Below are 18845 nucleotides of genomic sequence, written 5' to 3' on the forward strand. Positions count from 1 at the left end.
TCTTGTAGTATTATTACATGCCATAACTTTGGTCTCCATGTGAAAACAGCTATGTTGAAGATTCAGGACATTATTTCTAAATCTCCCATTTAGACGGCAGGTAGAGCTCACACAGCTGTACTTTTCTATACTGTTCACACACATTAATGTTCAGAAGAGTTGCAACTGTGCAGTGAAGGGGGTATGCAAATGCAAATGCATGACTGGCTGATTTAACTTATGTGCGCGCGCGTGTGTGTGTTTGTGTGCGTGTGCACGTGCACGTGCAACCAGAGGCTTTTTGTGCTCCTGCAAAAACCAGAGGCACTGCATAATGAATGGAGAGGCGGATCAGCTGCAATGCAGACGGCGCTCACTCGGGCCGAACACGAGAAGGCTCTCATTGCACTCATTCAACTGAGCGCTCTCAAACGTAACGTGACTCACGCAGAGAGAGGGAGAAGCAGGGGGAAATCAAATGCGTTCAGTGTGTCATTCATTTACCAGGAAGCTCACATCAGCCAAATTACTGTTCGCTCTGGAACCTGTGAGCTGCTCTGTCCTCAAGTGTCGCCCGGAATTCTGTCTTCTGGTCGAGAAAGGAGGAAAAGAAAAGATGTTGGTGTTCCAGTTGGATTGCACCTTCCTGTGAAGAGTGCACAACCTGTTTATACAGGATGCTAATAAAGTATTTATGATTCCAGGAGGCAACACTACCAAATTACCCATGTAAAAATTAATGGCGTGTGCTTCCTGAATGAAATATTGAGAATGTAGGACAAAGGAGATGACTATTTGGAATTAAAAAAAAAAAAAAAAATCTGGTTTATTCTCCTACACCTACTAATATTAACAAAGATTTTTTTAAGAATTTGTTTAAAAAAAAAAAAGCTGTTTAAATCTAACATGTCGCATTTTCAGCAGAGATTTTGAATCAGAACTCAGTGCTTGTGCCACTTTTTGTCCAATGGCTGATGAGTTTGTTGCATAATGCATCATATCTGCTTCTCAAAGTCAGTCGCAAGTGTAACTTTGGGAAACATCGAGCACAAGGATCATGCATCCACCTGCTAATTAGCATGATATGCATGCACCAGGTGCTTTTTTTTAAACGTCTACCTTAATTTGCACATTGCTGAGCAGCGTCCCACTGTTCAACAGCTGGTTGTGCTGCCAGCACCAACCAACCTCACCCACGTAGCCCCGCCTGGGCAGAGGAGCGGGGGCGCATGGGGCAGCTCGCCACAAGTAGCCGAGGTCACCCGTGGCCTCGGGCGATGGGGAGCCCATGCCGATGTAGTGCGGGAAATAGTCCGACCTCGGCCTGTAGTCTCCGATTCCATCTGGACCTTGTTAGGAAAAGGGGGAGGATAAATGTAGGCCGAATCTCTCTAGTTCAAGTGTTGAGAATGTTTATGTATTATTCTTGTTACATTAGCTTCTCTGTGAATACTGACTGAGGTGTGTGGCAAGACTGACACCGTCAGGCAGGTTTTAGATAAAGTCAGTTTTCTGTGGCTACTTTAAATCTGACTTTTGTAGGAATTAAATGCATTGTGGAAACCTTGAAGCTTGCAGGGCACAGAAACAGAAGCACAGATGCTTGACTAATGATTGCATTTAATTCTTCTCTAATCCCCATTAAACAAGATAGATGATAAACAATTAACAATAGAAAATACATTACAAACAAAAACACACTCAGCTACTTTGAAAATCTCCCTCTCGTTGGTTTTCCTGCCTACCTAACCTCAAATCCTCCAGCTACCCTTGAGTGTGGGCATGACAGCATGTCAGCGTATTCTCCCCATCCTCTTGTTCGTACCTGTAAAAATCATCCTCTGCCCACGCTGAGGCCCTCCAGCAGCTGCTTCACTTGTTAGCATCTTTTTCTCCACACACGCTGAACGAGCAACACACCGGGTGCACCAGCGCTGCAGGTGTCGCTGGGTGATAACTCGAGCCCGGCACGATGCTCTGTCCGTGAGGTCACGGCTGGTTGACATGAAGGCTGGTGGTTGCCATGGCGTCAGTGGTTTGTACACTCGTTATATAAGATTATTGTTGTTGTTGTAAACCTTGTCCGTTGCCACCCTCAGAAAATACAGTGCTACGTGTAAAATAAATAATTAAACCAATCGAACCAAAATCATAGCGGCCAAGTCGTATAAAAACAAACAAGTTATCTCTTCAAGCATGAACTACGTTACATCATCATAATTCAACGTTTCTATTTCAAAATCAGTTGTGTCACACATACGAAGTTAATCATTGTAGATGTACACACATAAGTCCAAGTTATCAGTCTTTATTATCTGTCTTGCTGCTTTTCTTATACGCTTAGAAGGCTTTGTGACAGTTTTTTACCAAGTCATACTACATAAAGCCACTAGATGGAGACATAGCACTTTTTATGGACGAGTCCTTCCACTCCCTACGTCTATTTTTTTGTTAAATGGACTCGCCCATTAGTCGCCCCATGGGACCGAAACGCCGTCATCATGACAGATATAGCGACAGACACACCGGAAACGGACATGCTCACATCTTCAAAATAAGTTAGCAGGAGCGAGTACTGATGAGCTGACACGCCGCGGCAAAATCAGTCACCATTAGCGGTCAAATGAAACAGAATTTTGGTATCTTTTGCATGGGGTATTGACTTGAAAAAAGAAAGAAAAAAAAAGTAATTTCAATATTGTTCATATTAATACGAGGACATCTAGTGAGTCAACGCGGTTGTGAGCAACCCCCAATCCCTTTTGAACATTCCTATTTGTCTTTAATGTGCCACTTCGCATAATTGCGCGAGTCTTTATTCAAGGCGTTCTGAGAAAGCATAGCCTCTGCAAAGCGCATAAATTGCTGACCGCCGACTCCTCCCTAAACACGCCGCCTCTCGCCATTGTCCCCTCCCGAGTGTTGCGGGTGAATGGCGGGCACGTTGCTTCCGCCCCGAAGCCTTTATTTCGAAAGGGTACGCCGCGGAAGCCGCGCCGCTATCCTCGGCTAACTTCACCGCGCTGTGTCAGTCACCATGGTGGCATACAACAGAGCAGAGTGGCGGCGGAGCCTGTAACCACTTTTAAACTCGTTAAACATGTTCTAACGCCAAAGTCGTTCTCGGCGAGCGTTTCCAACTCTACCTCTCGCCATGGACGCCCGGTTGCCGACGGCGGGCTAACCGTGAGCCGCTAGCTGACTTTTTTTTGTGTGTTGCTGTTCGCTTGACGGCTTCCCCCCGCAACTCTACATGGATTTTCTTTCCGTCGCTAGCAGAATGCCGAGGAGACAAGGAACGGCTCTAATGAACGTGAAGAAAGGAGGATTCTCCACGCTGGCGAAATAACCTTCCAGGGAGCAACGCTGAGCTGCGATTTAAATTTTCCCTGTTATTTTATTTTTTAAATATTATTTATTTTTAACGGAAGTTTTCCCTCCCGGTGGCGGCGGCGGCAGCAGCAGGCAGACACCCCCGAGGAGAGCGCTCGGCTGTCTGGCTCCAGTCGTGGCCTGGCTCCGGGGCACTCCCAGGCTTCATCCGCTACTAGCATCGGGGAAGCCGCAGCAGGGCGACCAGAAGCACGGCGAGACAGCGGCCAGGAGGAGCCGTCCCTTCGTCCATATCCGCCGCGTTCGGATATTTATAAACAATTCTGCGCGGATAGGAAAGCCGACATCCTGCGGACGGCGTCTTCCAAAACAATGGCGTCTTATGTGGATAACAGCTTTCGGCAGGCGGTGATGATGAATCCGGCCGAAAGGACGCAACAGGTCGGGAAAAAAACAACAACTCCAATTGATTGCATGCATTTCGTTTGTGGACAATAGCAGCCGCTTCCGGGCGGCGTTTGTCGCCCGCATTCCTTTTCATTTGTGTGTCACCCCCCACACCCACCCACCCAGCCTCGGCGGTGCAACATGTTAGCGGTTTGTTCCCGTGTGCAACTGTTGCCATTCAGCGTGTTGCAGCTTTACACAGCCCGCTAAGCCCCCGCTTATCAGCGCAGATAATCGAGGCTACTTAACATAACGGGAGCCAGAGCCTTTGGTGGGAATCGAATCACCCAACCAACTCCTTTTAAATGTTTGCATCCGACACTTGTGCGCCCCCACACCCCACCCCCTGTTCCAAGTCTTCTTCTGCAGGGGAAACAGATTTTGCACAGGAAATTAACGGTTTTTGTTTGTTGATGATCATGTGCTGCACATACGCTGCAGCTAATCCCAACCCAGCTTCAAGCCAATCGAAACGCATCCTTCCTTCCCATCGTTTCGCCCCTACACATCTCCTCTGTCTGCACTCATTAGATCTCAGCTTTTCTCCTTCATTGTGATTTAAGGCATAATTTGATTCTACGACTAGTAGTTGATGTGATGTCATTGCCCTCCCTATGACCATGTGCAGGTTTGATTTTTGTAGGGTTTCTTGCGCTCATGGTGGACAAACGTGGGGGGCATTTTGCACCACTTCCATTTATTCTGAGGAAGACGAGGGGTCTGATCAATGTTCCCACATTGTCTGCTGTCCAAACCGTGCCCGCAGCCAGAGAACGAGCACGTCGCTCCCCTTGCAGACGGTTCCAATTTGGCTGTGAGGATGAGAGCTATGTTTCATCGGAGCAGCACTTTCGGGCTGGATGCTGCTTCAGCGAAGCCTCCACACACACACAATGGCCAATCGATAGCACTTTAACCACAGCGCTGCAGGCAGTGGCTCAGCCGCCTGCCTGTTTATCTGACAATGAGGAAATGATTACGGTGTCATTGACGACCTGTTAATTGTACAAGACCACCGGTCTTCAGGCTTTCATTTGTCGGTCTGACCAGTGGTGTTATCAACACGGGAACAAAGACACAAGGCGGTGTTTAGGTTCATTTAGAATATTAGCAGGTTTATGTTTTGGCTGCAGCAGCAATCTGTCATTTGTTATCCTGGCGAGTTGTTGTCATTTTCAGGGTTTGTGTTTTAACTCTTGTCACATTTTTGAGTGCAAATGTTGTCATGAAGTCAGTTTTCTATTGCTGATAGACAGTGACATTATGTGATGATGTCACTGTGTACTGAAGGAGCAGTGCTTTTATTGGTTTTATTGGTTGATTGACTCATCATTAATCCCCATATCATTTTGTAGCAGTTTATTATCCTGTCATGCGTGTCAATATTGGATGGCTTCTTCTTCTCTTGAGCCTCTCAACATCTGCATTAGGAAATTACACCCTTTCTATGCAAGTAATTCTCAAATAGAATAGAGGTGAGGATTGGAACATTACTGGCTGTCCTTTGTGGTACAAGCCGAGGAAGAAATGGACCTATTGAGCAAAGTTACTCTGAATCAGTAGACTCAAACCACACAGGAGGCGATAAACCGAGTGGCTAGATGAACTGTCCCACGTCGAACAATGACTAAATGACAGTGTTTGGGAATTATTTAGTCAGATGCATCGGTGCGATGTTCCGACGCTCTGTGCAAACGCTGCATTCATGTCATCTTGCAGCGGCGTGGGCGAGCGCCACATATTTTCCTCTCACCAGCGGTAAACGCTGATAGAAAACCCGTCATTATCCTGCAGAAGAGGCGAGGAGGCTTGTTTATAAAGCCCTCTCCACGACAGTGAATACCACGTGACGGCGCCGCTCCGCTCCCCTCTGCAACTCCTCGTTAGCGCCACCTCTCTCCCGCTGTTCTTTCCCAGCCGACACACTTCATCCCTAATGGCGTTGGCAGGGTCGCTCTGTCGGGATTAGCTAACGGCTGGAGGGATCCGAGTCAAGACGGGGGCCGGCCGGGGCTGCGATTTGACCCTCCGCCTCACCCTTATTGTCACATGGCAGGTTAAATAACCGCCTGCCTGACGCCGGTAGCCCTCGCAGCGGCCTTTGTCGCTTTCGTGAGCTCAAATTGTGCGCTGCAACTCCTCCTGGCTCATTTTTCCAGAGTTCCGGTATGGAAGCGGGCAATACAGCAAGACGTAGTTTCAGATTTGAACATGTACAGCACGGCAGTTTTCGCTCCTTTGTCCATTTTTAATGTCTGAACAGAAATGGAAGGAACACAGCGGGATTTCTTCGATGTGCAGTGTGGCGAATGGCAGATATATTTTTCTTTTTCTTGCAGGCTTTTATTTAGGGCAGCCTTCCAGTTACATAATGTCCTTGAGGCCACACATTCCAAATTGTTTTATTTTTTTCACCCAATCCAGCCACCCTTTTCCATACTTCCCCCCCCCATCCAGCCCTCACTGGCTTGCTGAGATAACGGATTTCGACGTATAATCAGAAGTCACAGTTTTATCTCGGGGAGAAGATTCTCCCGCAGATGGCAGACCAGGACGGGCGCGCTGGCAGATCCACCCCCCACACCCCTAGACAACACAATGACCGCGGAGCCGACTCAGCAGCACTGCTATTAAGCCCCGTAGGCCAAACATGTCTGATATAGCATGTCTATTAGATTCACTAAAGCCTGTTACTTTAATTGGATGGGGCAGTCGATATTCCGGGACGCCGTGCACTCTTACGCTTTTACAGTCACCCAGAAAAGTGCCTGCTGCTAAGAATCCATTATTTTCCCAGTGTCTGCCCAAAGGTTGGTCACTGAAGTCAGTAAAACATGCATCAGTCGTTTATCAAAGCTGTCAGGAAAGTGATGATTAGGGCAGGGTGCTGACCTCCGATACTTTTGTAGCACAGACTGAAATGCTCTGATCCTTCCAAATACCAAAAAAATCAATCATCCTTCGGTGACAAATTCTGATATCCGAAAAAAGAAAATTGGCGAGTAATCATTTGGCATATGAGTGTCAAGGTCAAAAGTCGCTGGCAAGTGGCTTTCACATTATAGAGGCATGAACTATAGACACATAGTTTTGTTGACAATTAGCATCAGACCAAAAAAAGTCTCAAGTGTGGCTTTATGAAGGTGGATACTGTTTTGAATCACCAGTAAAATGGTAAATAACACTTTTGTACTTTTGTATTTTCGTTGTGGTTTTCCAATTTGGTTTTAAAAACATCATAGAAAAAAAAATCATTCTGAAACCGGTATCGCAACCAAGGTAACGGAATTGAGAAATTGTAGCAGAACATCATGAATGATGCGCGGCACGAGCGAGTGATGATGGCGGTCATGTCACAAGTATCACATCCTGGCAAGCTTTTCGGTCGAGGGGAGACCAGTGCATCACGAGCTGCATTTCTATTTCAGTGTTTCGCAAAATAAAAGCGATATTTCAAAAGTTTCGACAAAGTACAATTGCGATTAGCAGGTGTTTCCATTGAATGCTGTGAAGCGCGTAAGCCGTAATTCTCATTAAGGTTAGGGTTATTTTCTTTGATTTCTTGTAAAAAAAAATATATATATATACATATATATATATATATATATATATATATATATATATATATATATATATATATATACATTCCATCTCCTCCTCCTCCGTCCAAACATAATGTGCCATTTTCACTTGATGTGACCTGGTCACATGACCCCGTACGTCATATCCGCTGATGTGTAAACGCGGAAAAAGTGTTTCCTTAACACTTTTGCGATATACCTCTATCGCAATACGTCTGAAAAACCACCCCATGAGAGTGTCAAAACCTTTTATTGACATTTATTTTTGAAGTTTAGGTGTTTCCATCACCATTTTTTTATTGTGATATTTAAGTTTTGCACAATTCTAGTGGTAATGGAACCGCAGTTAGTGATGAACTTCAGGAGGAGCGACGTCTCTCGCTGGTGCAGCCAGGTGGCAGTGCCAGAGGCCAGCAGCCGGCTGCCCTCTGCGGCCGTGGCCCCGTCTCGCAGCTAAAGGGACAAGCCGCCCGACTTCACTCTGAAATGTCGATGGGGAGACCTGCAAAGTCAGACAAAAACAAGCATAGCCTCAGGGGCGCGTGGTCGTCCTTCAAATTAAGAATTTAGCATTCCAGCTACGAAGACCACACGGCTGCACTTTCCTTCACAGCAACAATAAGTAGAACAAAAAAAAAAACCCTGCAGAGGAAGTAGTTGCTGCAGGTTGTAAAGGGAATGGAGAGTGTTCTGCTGCCTCGTCTTCGCTTCCTGTCCTGTCGAAACAATAGCGAGAGGAAGAGTGTCGAGGATGCTGTTTTTCTTTTTTTTAGACCCCAGGACGGAAGAAGTTTTGATGAAGCGGAGCTGTTTTTTCATTTTCCAAAGCCGGGTGTTGTTCTGCGACTGCTTCACTTCTTCTGTCGCCAACAACTATATAAGACTCCAGATTCCTGTCTAGAAACATTGTGCCGACTCGCATCGCAACAACGCTTGGAACCCGAGGCCCAAGCAGAGTAGTTCTCCTGCTCGACGCAGTTTTGTTTTCAGTTTTTTTCATCACGGTCCCTGCTTCCGAGTGCCCGTCCCTCCTGCAAATCTATGCACACTTTCCTCTCTCGGCGTCTCCGCTCGCAGTTTGCAGTGGCCGGCTCTCCGCGAGGTGATGTCATGTTATTCCAGCGTCGAAAGCGGAGGTCGAGCGCAGGCAGAGCGCGGTTACACGCACCGCGGCCGCGCTGACGCACTTCTCCCAGGTTAAACACAGGGGTTCGCTGCAGGCAAGGGGCGAAAGAAACAAACTGGCGGAGCCCACGTGCGGCACTCTGAGCTTCTGGCTGGTTTATCGGAACCATGCGTTCCATTCTTCTCTTTTTCATGCCGTTGTAATGTCAGTAAACCGCTGCTCTGCCTCCTGCACAGGAGGCCCATGAAGACATTGATCTCTGCAGTTAAAACTAGGGATGCACCGATGCCACTTTTTTCCAGAACAAATAGACTACAAGAAGAGTATGAGTACTTGCACTTTTGGTACTACCCGATACCGATATGGAGTGCTTAATAAGGTCATTACACATTATAGAAATGATGATTCCCCCCCCCCCCTCCATTTTTACGCAGAATTTCACAGATTATTTGAGCAACATTCCTCAGCGTGTCATTCTAGAACATGGGCCGCAGTCACAGGTTTCACTGTAGTGCAAAGACGAATTTAGCAAAATTGTCATTAATACATACGTCAATACATACATACACAACTGGTATCGGTACCTGTTAGTGGGATAGGTATCGGTACCGATGCCTGATATTGGTATCGGTGCATCCGTCGTTAAAACTGTTGTTGCAAGAGTGTTCTGGTTGCAAGAGGAGCGGCTGATTAAAAAAAACAATAGAAGCTGCATCTCAAGTCATTTGTAACATAACCTTTACTGGGGGGATGAAAGCATTTATGGCTGTGTTTATGGTTTTATTGTGTGGCCTTCCAGTTGGATCGCCTGCACGAGTGATATCATGGCTGGCTACCGGCCCGAACACAAACGCTCTCCAGAAGTCATTCCCGCCTGGAATGCATCAGGATGTTGGTGGCGTCCTGCGTTGCCTGCAACTCCCTTAAAACTAACAGTGGAAAAAAAAAAAGGGCCACGTGGGTTTGCATTCAAAATGCACCTTGGAGGCTTGAACGGGTTCAGTGAGCAGCCGTTCGCTCAGGGAGTGCGAGGCCGAAGCAGGGCCCGCTGAAAAAATCCGCTCCCGGCAGTGTTTTCCAGCTGACGAGTGACGACACCCCGGTACACGTTTAAAACTGCGTGGAGCTTCTTTTTTTTTTTTGTCTGAACTCGTCTCTCAAGTGTTCTCTGTGACCTTGGTTGTCTTCCATGAAGCACCTGAAAAGCACCCCTGTGTCCTCATTTTGACATTTTTGTAAGAAAGAAAAAAAAGAACACAACTTACTTATTAAAGTTGGTGTACTGAGAGGCGTTAAGACACACGCGGCACTTCACAGCACCTAGCGTCATGTTTGGTGGTCAGCTGTTTTTTTTTAATGAACACTTTTATTTTTGTACACTGATTTCTTTAAAGGTACAGTGTGTAAAATTTTTAAGGAAGCCTACCTGTGTCTGACTGCCTGGTTAACTTCGGCCGACGATTTTACATTGTAAGATGATCAACATCAGTTTCAGGCAAACATCTAGTAGCAGTTTGTACGCGTGTCCACAGTTAAAGTTTGACCACGATGTCACAGTATTTTGGAGATTTCCAACCTGTTTGTAAAAGAAACGCACTCAGCCCTGTCTATGACGTGCCGGGTGAACAATTTCACCCTGTTGCAGTCCTAGGAGGAGGGTTTGTTGGGGTGACGCGTCCCCATAACGTTCCGCTAAGAATGCGGCACACCTGAGTCTTGGACTTTTACAACGTCAGAGTCCCGTTTGGGTTCCTTTATATTTGCATTCCTGAAGATATTTTTAAAACAACAAAAAGAGAGCCCATGTGGAATGGAGAATCTGAGAAATTCCATCAGCCGTTACAGCAGCAGGCAATAGACCTCACGCCGCAAAAACTGCCGCAATCCTCGCATAGCTAGATAGAGACCCAGTCGGCAGCCCAGAGAATGAAACCGTCCCCGCCGTCAATGACTACTGGCCACGGCCGTCATCAGGAGCGTCATTCCTAAATGGGATTTTGAAAATCCCAACAATCGAGTGGGGAAAAAAACGCGACACCCCAAAAGAACTTTGTGCATTTTTTTGTAAATCGTAACCCAAAGTTCGACTACACAACGTGAGTGTGACACTAGAAGGCAAATGCATCATCGGCTGGAATTTCTTTGTACGTTTTTTTTTCTGATGAGACTGCTGTAAACAAGTTTTTTTCTCCCCCCCCACCCCCTCCACGATGGAGTTTCCACGATGGCTCCTGTCCCACGCCCAGCAGGCTCACTCTGGTGTATAATCAGCTGTATAATCCCTCTCCTGGTGAACTGCTCAGACATGAAGTGGATCAAATGGAGAGCTGATTAATTTGTGTGATTAGAGATCTCCAAATCCCAGTACACGGCCTCGCTCGCACGGCTTACGCTTGTTTACAGTATTCGCAACAAAGGCAAATCGAAGACGGTGCCCCCCCCCGTCCGCGTAAAAAAAGTGGGTCAAGATCAGGACATGCCTTGGTTGTTTTAGTTTCAGTCTAATAAGATCTGATGAAGGAGGGTTTTTTTTTTAGTAATTTTTTTTGTCTTCTGGATGGTCTGCCTGAAAGATGTGCCAGTAGGTAGTTTCTTGCTTGGCAAAAGACGAGTATGTGAAAAATGTATTGCAAAGCAGTTGCTTGTCTGTGGCACATCTGATGCCAACATCTTTTTATAGTCATCGTTTTGTTGTGGGAGATTTTCCTTCACGCTCGGCTAAGTCGTCTTTTGGGGGGGGGGGTCATCGCTAAAAATGGCGCCTTGCTGGGGAAAACCCTGCACGCAGGAAAAGAACCCGGCCCTTGATGGTTCCTCTCTGGGCCACACAGAGGGACAAATTACCGGCTGCGCTCGCATTCATTCACACCTCCAGTCAGTCTGGGGTTGCCCGATGTGCGTGACTGTGGACTGTGGGAGGAAGTCCGAGGACCTGCGGAGAAGCCACGCAGACGCCAGGACAACATGCATAACTCCTCGCAGGAAGTCCTCGCAGAACTTATCACGCTGCGGCTGCTACATGCTCGTTTGTACCTGCAGTGCAGTACTGTGCCCTGACGGTGGCAATGCCGCTCGCTGTTTAAAACAAAAGAGAAGAAGAACTTTTAAGATTTACGCAAGTTAGGTTAAACAGATGTCCAAAATAGGTGGTGAAAATAATGAAGGTGATCGTGACTAAACGACTAATCGAAAAAATGATGGATAGATGAGTCGACAACAAGAACAATCCTTACCAGCAGTTCTAAACCTAACATTTAGAGCTGCTAGTAAGGACTGCAAGCTAATCTATCCATCATCTTTCCGATTAGTCGTTTAGTCACGATTATCTTTTCTATTCTCTTTTGTTTTAAACAACGAGCGGCATTGCCACCACCAGGGCTCAGTACTGCACTGCAGGCACAAATGAATATATAGAAGCGTTCACGTGTCAATTTTAGCGTCAACGAATTTATGCTGCCAGCAAATAATTATCAAAGCTGTTTTGATTCCGAACAACGAGTGCGTCAGTCTTAGCCTTGGCTTGGCTACGTAACCTCGAGTGAGCTTGCGTCGGTCACATTTAAAGCCAACGTGTTTCTCCACATTGGACCACCAGCGCATTTTTTTCCCTCTGATAAGTTTATCAAAAATCGCTCTGCAGTTGTTCTAAACATGTCGTGTCACAATAACCCTAACCCACGGCCCCTGACGTAGCTGGTGCTTACTTCGCTAGCCAGCCCTACAATAGAAATGGTGCCAGGAAAGCACCGGGTTCGAGCATCCGCGGCCGGCGCTCACGCGGTGGAAACGCAAGGGACCGGTGCCAAATCCGGTTCCTGCTCGGTGGAAATGGGCCATCGGTTGACTTGCACGAACGGGCCTGGTGCTGAACCCACTCGTGACGTATCTGCAGGCCAGAAGCTGCCGCAGCCAGTTGCAGTTGTGTGTCTGGCTCGGTGGGGTCTCCGGCTGCCCACTGACTCACTGACGTGCGCTGCAGCGCCGCTGTTTGAAACGATCAGCGCGGCCGCCGTTGATGCGACCCAACTGTCCAAAACATTTTTTCGTGCAGCAGCGGGAGGGGAAAATAAAAGAATACGGCGCTCTTGAAAGAGAAGCCACAAAATGACTTGCGCTCTTCACGTCTTTGTGTTGTTCGCTTGGATTAAATTCCTCATTGTCGGTGAATAAATACAAATACTAAAAGTGAGCTTTGTGTCCCGTTGTGAATGAGTCGGACTGGGCTCGTTGTTCGGCTGGCTGGTTTTGTTTCATAGTGCAATAGCAAAATCAAAAGGGTTAAATTACATAACATTACGTAACTTATTGTAAGCGGATGTAATGCTGTGCAAATTACTAACTGAATGCAAAAAGAAAAAAAAAAAATCAAAATCAAAATCAAAATCTCGATATTTTTTTTTATTACGAATTTAATGGCTCCAGTACTGTAATCAAGGCAAGTGCAGTTAAGTTTTTACAGCCGACCATCCGGACGATAATGTCTGTGTGCATACATTACAGCCTGAGGAAATTCATTATCTTCCAGTGCAAACAAAGACGGGCAACAGATTAGAAGGCAGGGTAATTATATTTGAAGAGCTTTGTTTTTTTTGTTTTTTTTTCCTCCCCAGATGTTTTTGACCAAATGGCTAATTTCACACCTAGATTGGAGCCATGAGGTTGTTTTCTGGATGTGCTTCTAAACCTGGGGTATCCCCCCCCCCCTTTTCCCCGCACCCTCGTCACGCTTCACCCATCTGCTGATTTTTACGAGTAGCCGTGACAGCGGAACGCAGGTCGTTTCCTCGCTGCGCGGGACGGAAAAAATGGTGATTAACTGCAATGCCGGTGAGGGCAAAAAACAAACCAAAAAAAAAAAAAAAATCTGCCGTCTCTCCTAATGGATGCTTTTTGCCAAAAGTGCTGCAGCAGCAACCCCCGAGTCCTGCCAGTGGGAACAGGAGGATTAGAGAAGAGCTTAAAGGACGTGAAAAAAAGGGAAAGTAGCCCTGCGCAACCAAAAATAAGAATGCGGGGGGAGAATGGAGGGATAAGTCATCCACTTAACATTGTTTTCCTCATTTTTTAAAAGCGGCGATTAGGAATACGGTTGTTCCACTTCCTGCGCGCAGCCGAGCGCTCCGGTGTGCAACGTCTTTCTTGTGGAAACCTTATCTCCGTAATTGGCCCCTCAGGGTTCGCCCGACCTGTTGATTGTCACGTTTTGTTTTTTTTCTTGTTTCTTTTTTGGAACTCCGCAGTCCCTCCGCCTGGTTGTCCGGGCTCCGTTCATCACCGAGGCCCTCGGCATAATCAGATTCCTACTGGAATGTTTGACGGTTTCTCTGCCCGTTCCCTGCTCTTTGGGCATCATTATCTCAGCCAGCTCGAAACCCTCCAACCACTGATTATGTTCTTCGTTCTAATGTACAAATTGCTCTGGTGCCAGTCTGGGAGCAGCCGCGCTCCTGAAGCACAAAGAGTTTCTTGATGTCTTGGTGGCGGATGGATGGATGGATGGATAGATAGATACTTTATTTATCCCAAAGGTAATTCAGTTTTCGAGCTGCACAATCAGTCATCAGCAATCAGTTCAGAAAAAGTACATAGAGAGTAAAAGAGTCATTAAAATAAAGAAGTAAAATAATAATTAAATAAAAAATTTGAGGTAAAAAAAAGCGATAATGCCAGTGGTGTGTCTGTGGGGCAGTTCAGTGAGATTGCTGAGTTTTGGGGGGAGGGTAAATGCAGATTGATTGGTCGCTGAGCTGCTGAATTGGACCTCTCGTCCGGTTCCTCGCCGCGATAATTCATCCTGCTTCTCCCGCGCTCACATTCTTACCATTCTCCCTGCTTAACGCTGCAACGTGAATTACAACTTAGCTTTATTTACGGCGCGGCGTCGGTTCATCTGCGCACCAGACTTGACCTGCGCTAATTGACACTTGCCTCGGTTGACCCCGAGACGGCCCTCCGTCCGCCGCCAGGCGATTTCCCGCTGCGAGCGACCCGGCTCATTAATCAAACAGGCCGTGAATAATGTGCAGATCTCCTTATGTGTTCTGCAGGCTGACGGAGAAAAGACTCAAGTGTCAGGGACGAGGTTGCGTAACGCCGCTCCTCAGGCGGGCTAATGCCCGCGGAATCTTCTTATATTTGCTTGTTTGTGATTGACTAACGTGCTTAGCGTCGCCGCTCGGCTCTGAACAAACACTCCGGGCTGCACAAGGCGACTCCGTCAAGCACGGGGGCCGACTGTGACCGGCATCATGGAATGGGCCTCTCCGTCAGTCTGTCCAACTCACTGTGTGCCGATTGCTCAAGCGCTGTTAATGTAAAGCCAAGGTCCTCGTAGCGCATTTTTTAACGGCTCCATTGTGCTAAATGCGGTTCTAGGTCAAGAGCGAGCGGCGTTGCGGCTCCGCGCGGCACTTTGCAGATCAGTCGGACGTTTCTGCGCGAGAGAGAAGTAGAAAAGCCACGAAAACGGACCTATGTCAAGAAATACTATAAGTAAAGTACGCATACCTGAATAATCTGCATTTTGGTATTTTGGTGCTTTCCACCTCTGCGCAGGAACAATAGACGAGAGTTAGAATCTAAGTCACTGAGAAACCATAGTTTTGTAGTTTCAGTTTTTGGCTGCAAATCGTGCCAACTAGGACGATAATGGAGTTTGTTAAACGTTCTTTAAGTTGTTTGTGCTGTAAAGGTCCCTCATTTTACAAACTCAGCTCCAGTGGTTTTCCAACAACAGGCGTGGTGCCTCCAGCCCGACAGCGAACCCCGTCTTTGACCACTACGTCTGCGCGCTTCACTTCACTTCACTTCAGAAAGTGAACGCCGCAAATCATGTTTCTGGACACCAGCCCTTTATGATGTCATGAACTGCGTTGCACTAGCAACTCTGTATAGAGTGTCCAAGAAAGCGTTAACACGGAGCTCAAAGCCAGGGTTTTTGCGTGCGCATGCTGTCGTTCTGGAGCTCAGTGGAGTTTTTTTGGATTATTAATCATCAGGTCGTCAAATGATGATTTGATTGCTGAGGTGCAACCCAGGTTGTTCTCCTGCTTTCTGGTGTATATTTATCACCAGAACATTAAAAAAAAAATGATTCAAATTGCAAAACTGTCCTCTGCTGACTGTCTTGACATTTTGTTTGGGTCAGGCCGGCTGCTGCCTCGGTATCGCAGCCAGGTGAAGACGTATATGATTGTAATTAGAGGGGAGGATGCTCTTCAATCAAGCCTGTTCGTTCCCCTGTATGTTCAAGTGCTCGGGATTTACTAGCCTGCGCGCTGCGAGGCCGGCAACAAAGACTCCCTGTTCGAGCCAGCTTCTGCTTGTCACAAACGGTTTGAATCAGAGCAATTATTTTGTTGCCGCACCGGGGAGAAGCTGTTTTTAAGCTTAATTGTAGCCACTACACGACTTGAACAAAGACTTGCATTATAGCCAGAGTTACAGACTCACGTCTGGGTTAGTTTTTATTCTAATTGTGCATTTAAAAAAAAAGGCTTTGCAAGTGCGACTAGAGACCAAGACAGACTGGAAGGATGTTGTATTTGTTCACTGGTTACATCCAAAATGCACAACACATAAAACACACTGATGAGTGGACGTCTGAGGGAAACACGTTCAACTTGAAGTTTCTTCAAATTGCGTCATTGTAACATTTAAAAATGCATGTAGGTGTACAACAGAAGTGAGAATTTTTGGTCATATTGGGAAAACACCTGCTTTTATTTTGAGGAATCGAGTAAAGAGAAAAGCAAAAAAACAAAACAAAACCCAAACCTTTGACACGGATGGCGAGGGAGCAGGATGGTTTGGGACGGGAGAGTTTCTTTGGTAAGACATCCTCAGGATATAGAATCCCCTCCCGTCCTCCGGTGCGGGGAGGTATTTCTGTCGGCCTTAAGAGAAAGGAGAGGAGCTCTGTAAACAGGAAGCTTCCATTCAAGACGACATGAGCGGCACGCACCACCAATCTGGTGCAACTCTTAACGTCTCCTGAAGGGTCGTTTCTGCTCAGCGCACGTTTGACAGCAGGAATGCACGCACGCACGCTTGCACAGCGAGGAAGTTCCCTTCTCACTTCACGCGTGTCTCTCATCCAGAGGTTTGGCCTCGTTAGCCCACAAGAGGAGGTCGGCTGGATCCGCCGCTGCCGGCTCGCGTTAACCAAAGTGAAATCTTTCACACCTCGATGAAAACGCCACTCTTTCCCCTTTGTGTTGGAAGGCTCGCTGAGTGACAATCAGGGCCTTTTGAAATGAAAAGGCGAGGAGTCACACCTGACACAGGCTGCTGGTGCTGGACCATTGTCACCCATGAAAGAGCATCAGCTGGCTGGCAACCAAACAAGACCTAGTGCGCTGCTAGCTGGTACAATAGATGACAGTTAGAGTTAAGTCACGGGAAAAACGTAGTGAAATGTAAAGTCATCGTCATCCATGACAAAGGTCCTGGCAACCGAATCAGACCTAGTGTGCTGGTAGGGCACAGACACTCTGGATCAGGGCCTACAGACCAGGGTCGTGACCTTGTGTTGAATTCATCGGACCTGCTCGCCAGTGTGGCAACAGGAAGTCTTATTGCCTGAATGCGGGATTGCAAAACATTTGTCTGGGAGCGGGTTTGAAAGTTACCCAACTATGTGTTGTTGACACGCGTCGGGTCCATCCGGTCGCCACTTTAGGTCAACCATAAGGTCCACAAAAAGGTCAATGATTGCAGAATAACCTAGCGATCGGTCCCAGTAGCCTCAGTCGCTAGAGCTCGGAAGACACCAGATGTTTCCTAACATGAGAAGTTTTGCAATTGTGCACCGAAACTGCACTTGTTTTTTTTTTTTCTCTCTCTCTTTTGCGTGGAGTGCAGCTGCATCTGTGAGATATGTATTAATTATAGAAATCGCACAAATTTAACATCTGTGTTACAACAGAAAAAAAAACATATGGAAACAACTCAAAGGTAAATTTTATGTGACATTGTTATTCTTTGAAATTGAGCAGCCTCAGAAATCTTACGGTATAATCTGCAGTGTTTCTGGACTGTGACCCCATTAAAAAGGAAACTGCGCTTGTGGGGAGGGGGGGGGGGGGGGGGGAGAAAGGCTCCTCACTGTAGAAAGAGTTTCTCCGGTGGTTCCCTAGCAACAAGGAAGACAGGGTGGGGGCCTGACAATGCTTGGAATTCTTCGTAAAATAGCCACGGCGGAGCGCTGCAGAGATGCAAAAGATTAATTGATAAATGTCGTGAATATTTCAACGGCGTCGATGGCTCCACAGTCCAGGAAACCGAAGCCAACCGGCTGCAGTCAGTCAGCAGCGCATTGAAACCCGGGCCCGGGTCGGGGGACTCGGGTGTTGTTTTTCTCCCAGTGTGGAGCTCTGGGGGATTTCATTACTAAGTCTCCGCCAGCCTTTGGCTTCTATTTGTGTCAAGTTAATTGGACAGAAGAAAGTGGGGTTGGGGTTGGTGGTGGAGGGAGAGACAGAGAGGGGAGCTGGAACCCACCGTTTTTGGTTCATTCAGTTCCACACAGCCACAGCCGCTCGTCCCGCCAAGATGAAAGAGCATCCCCCCGGCCCGTTTTTTTTTTTTTTTTTAAACCCCAGCCTTCTCTTTTCTCCCCTTTTTCCCCCTCTGAGCCCTCATGAATTGATCTTTATGTAATGTTGCGTAACTCGGGCGGTGATTGGGGCTGCACCTCTTTGGGGCCTTTGTTTGAGCGAGATGGAGCGGCTTTCATTCGGCCGGACAGTTGGCTTTGTTCCCGGCTGCGGCCCTGCTACGATGAGGTTCAGCGACGGGCCTGAGAGATCTCATTGTGTCCCACGTTTCCACCGCCGAGCGCCGGGGGTCGGACCTGAAAGAACGCCCGAGTTTTTCTGTCGTTTTTTTGCAAGTGGGCATACTGTCACAAGGCTAAAAATAACAATTGCCTAAAATAATCATTTAATTACATGAGCGGGAGGGGGGAAATGTTTTGAAAGAATTTGCTATTCTTATCCTCAACGATTATGGATCGGTTCATAAACTTGGAAGAACGATTTTTTTATTCCTCCGTCACCCTGCCCTCTCTCACAGGCTTCCGTACACACCATGCTATGTTGTTAAGCTAGTTGAGCTACAGCGAACATCTATCGCTGTTGGCACTGTGAAGGAGGAAGAACTTTGGCCGGTCATGTTTGGTGGTGGGTCTGAGTGGACCTGACGTGACCTTTTCCGTTACCTCTTTAATTGTGCTGCAGTTCTTTTTTTGCATCATTGGAATCACTTGATATGTCTTTCAAATATAAAATCACATTGGCGCCATAATTTGTGTAATTGCATTTTGCACTTGTCGTTTTTTTTTAATCAAGAATCATTAGAATGGAGAATCGTTGGAATCA

General features: G+C 47.0%; 1 protein-coding gene across 8 annotated transcripts in view; it reads left to right on the top strand.

Moving 5' to 3' along the window:
* Nucleotides 1–2962: 2962 nt before the first annotated feature.
* rapgef2b (Rap guanine nucleotide exchange factor 2b) overlaps nucleotides 2963–18845 on the top strand; it is a 97303-nt gene continuing 81420 nt past the window's right edge. For 5 of the 8 annotated variants that reach the window (XR_012929141.1, XR_012929142.1, XR_012929143.1 and 2 more), the window contains exon 1: nucleotides 2965–3753. Coding sequence is in view for 2 of the 8 variants with exons in the window: in XM_076048214.1 (XP_075904329.1) it covers nucleotides 3685–3753 (69 nt within the window). In the remaining 6 variants the exon portion in view is untranslated. Of the gene's footprint in view, nucleotides 3754–18845 lie in introns of all 8 variants that reach the window. The other 3 variants (XR_012929145.1, XM_076048215.1, XR_012929144.1) reach the window with 2 other exon arrangements.

This window comes from Nelusetta ayraudi, unplaced genomic scaffold (assembly GCF_046127955.1).
Source record: "Nelusetta ayraudi isolate G7.1 ecotype Tasmania unplaced genomic scaffold, CSIRO-AGI_Nayr_v1 ptg000097l, whole genome shotgun sequence".
Taxonomy (NCBI): Eukaryota; Metazoa; Chordata; class Actinopteri; order Tetraodontiformes; family Monacanthidae; genus Nelusetta; species Nelusetta ayraudi.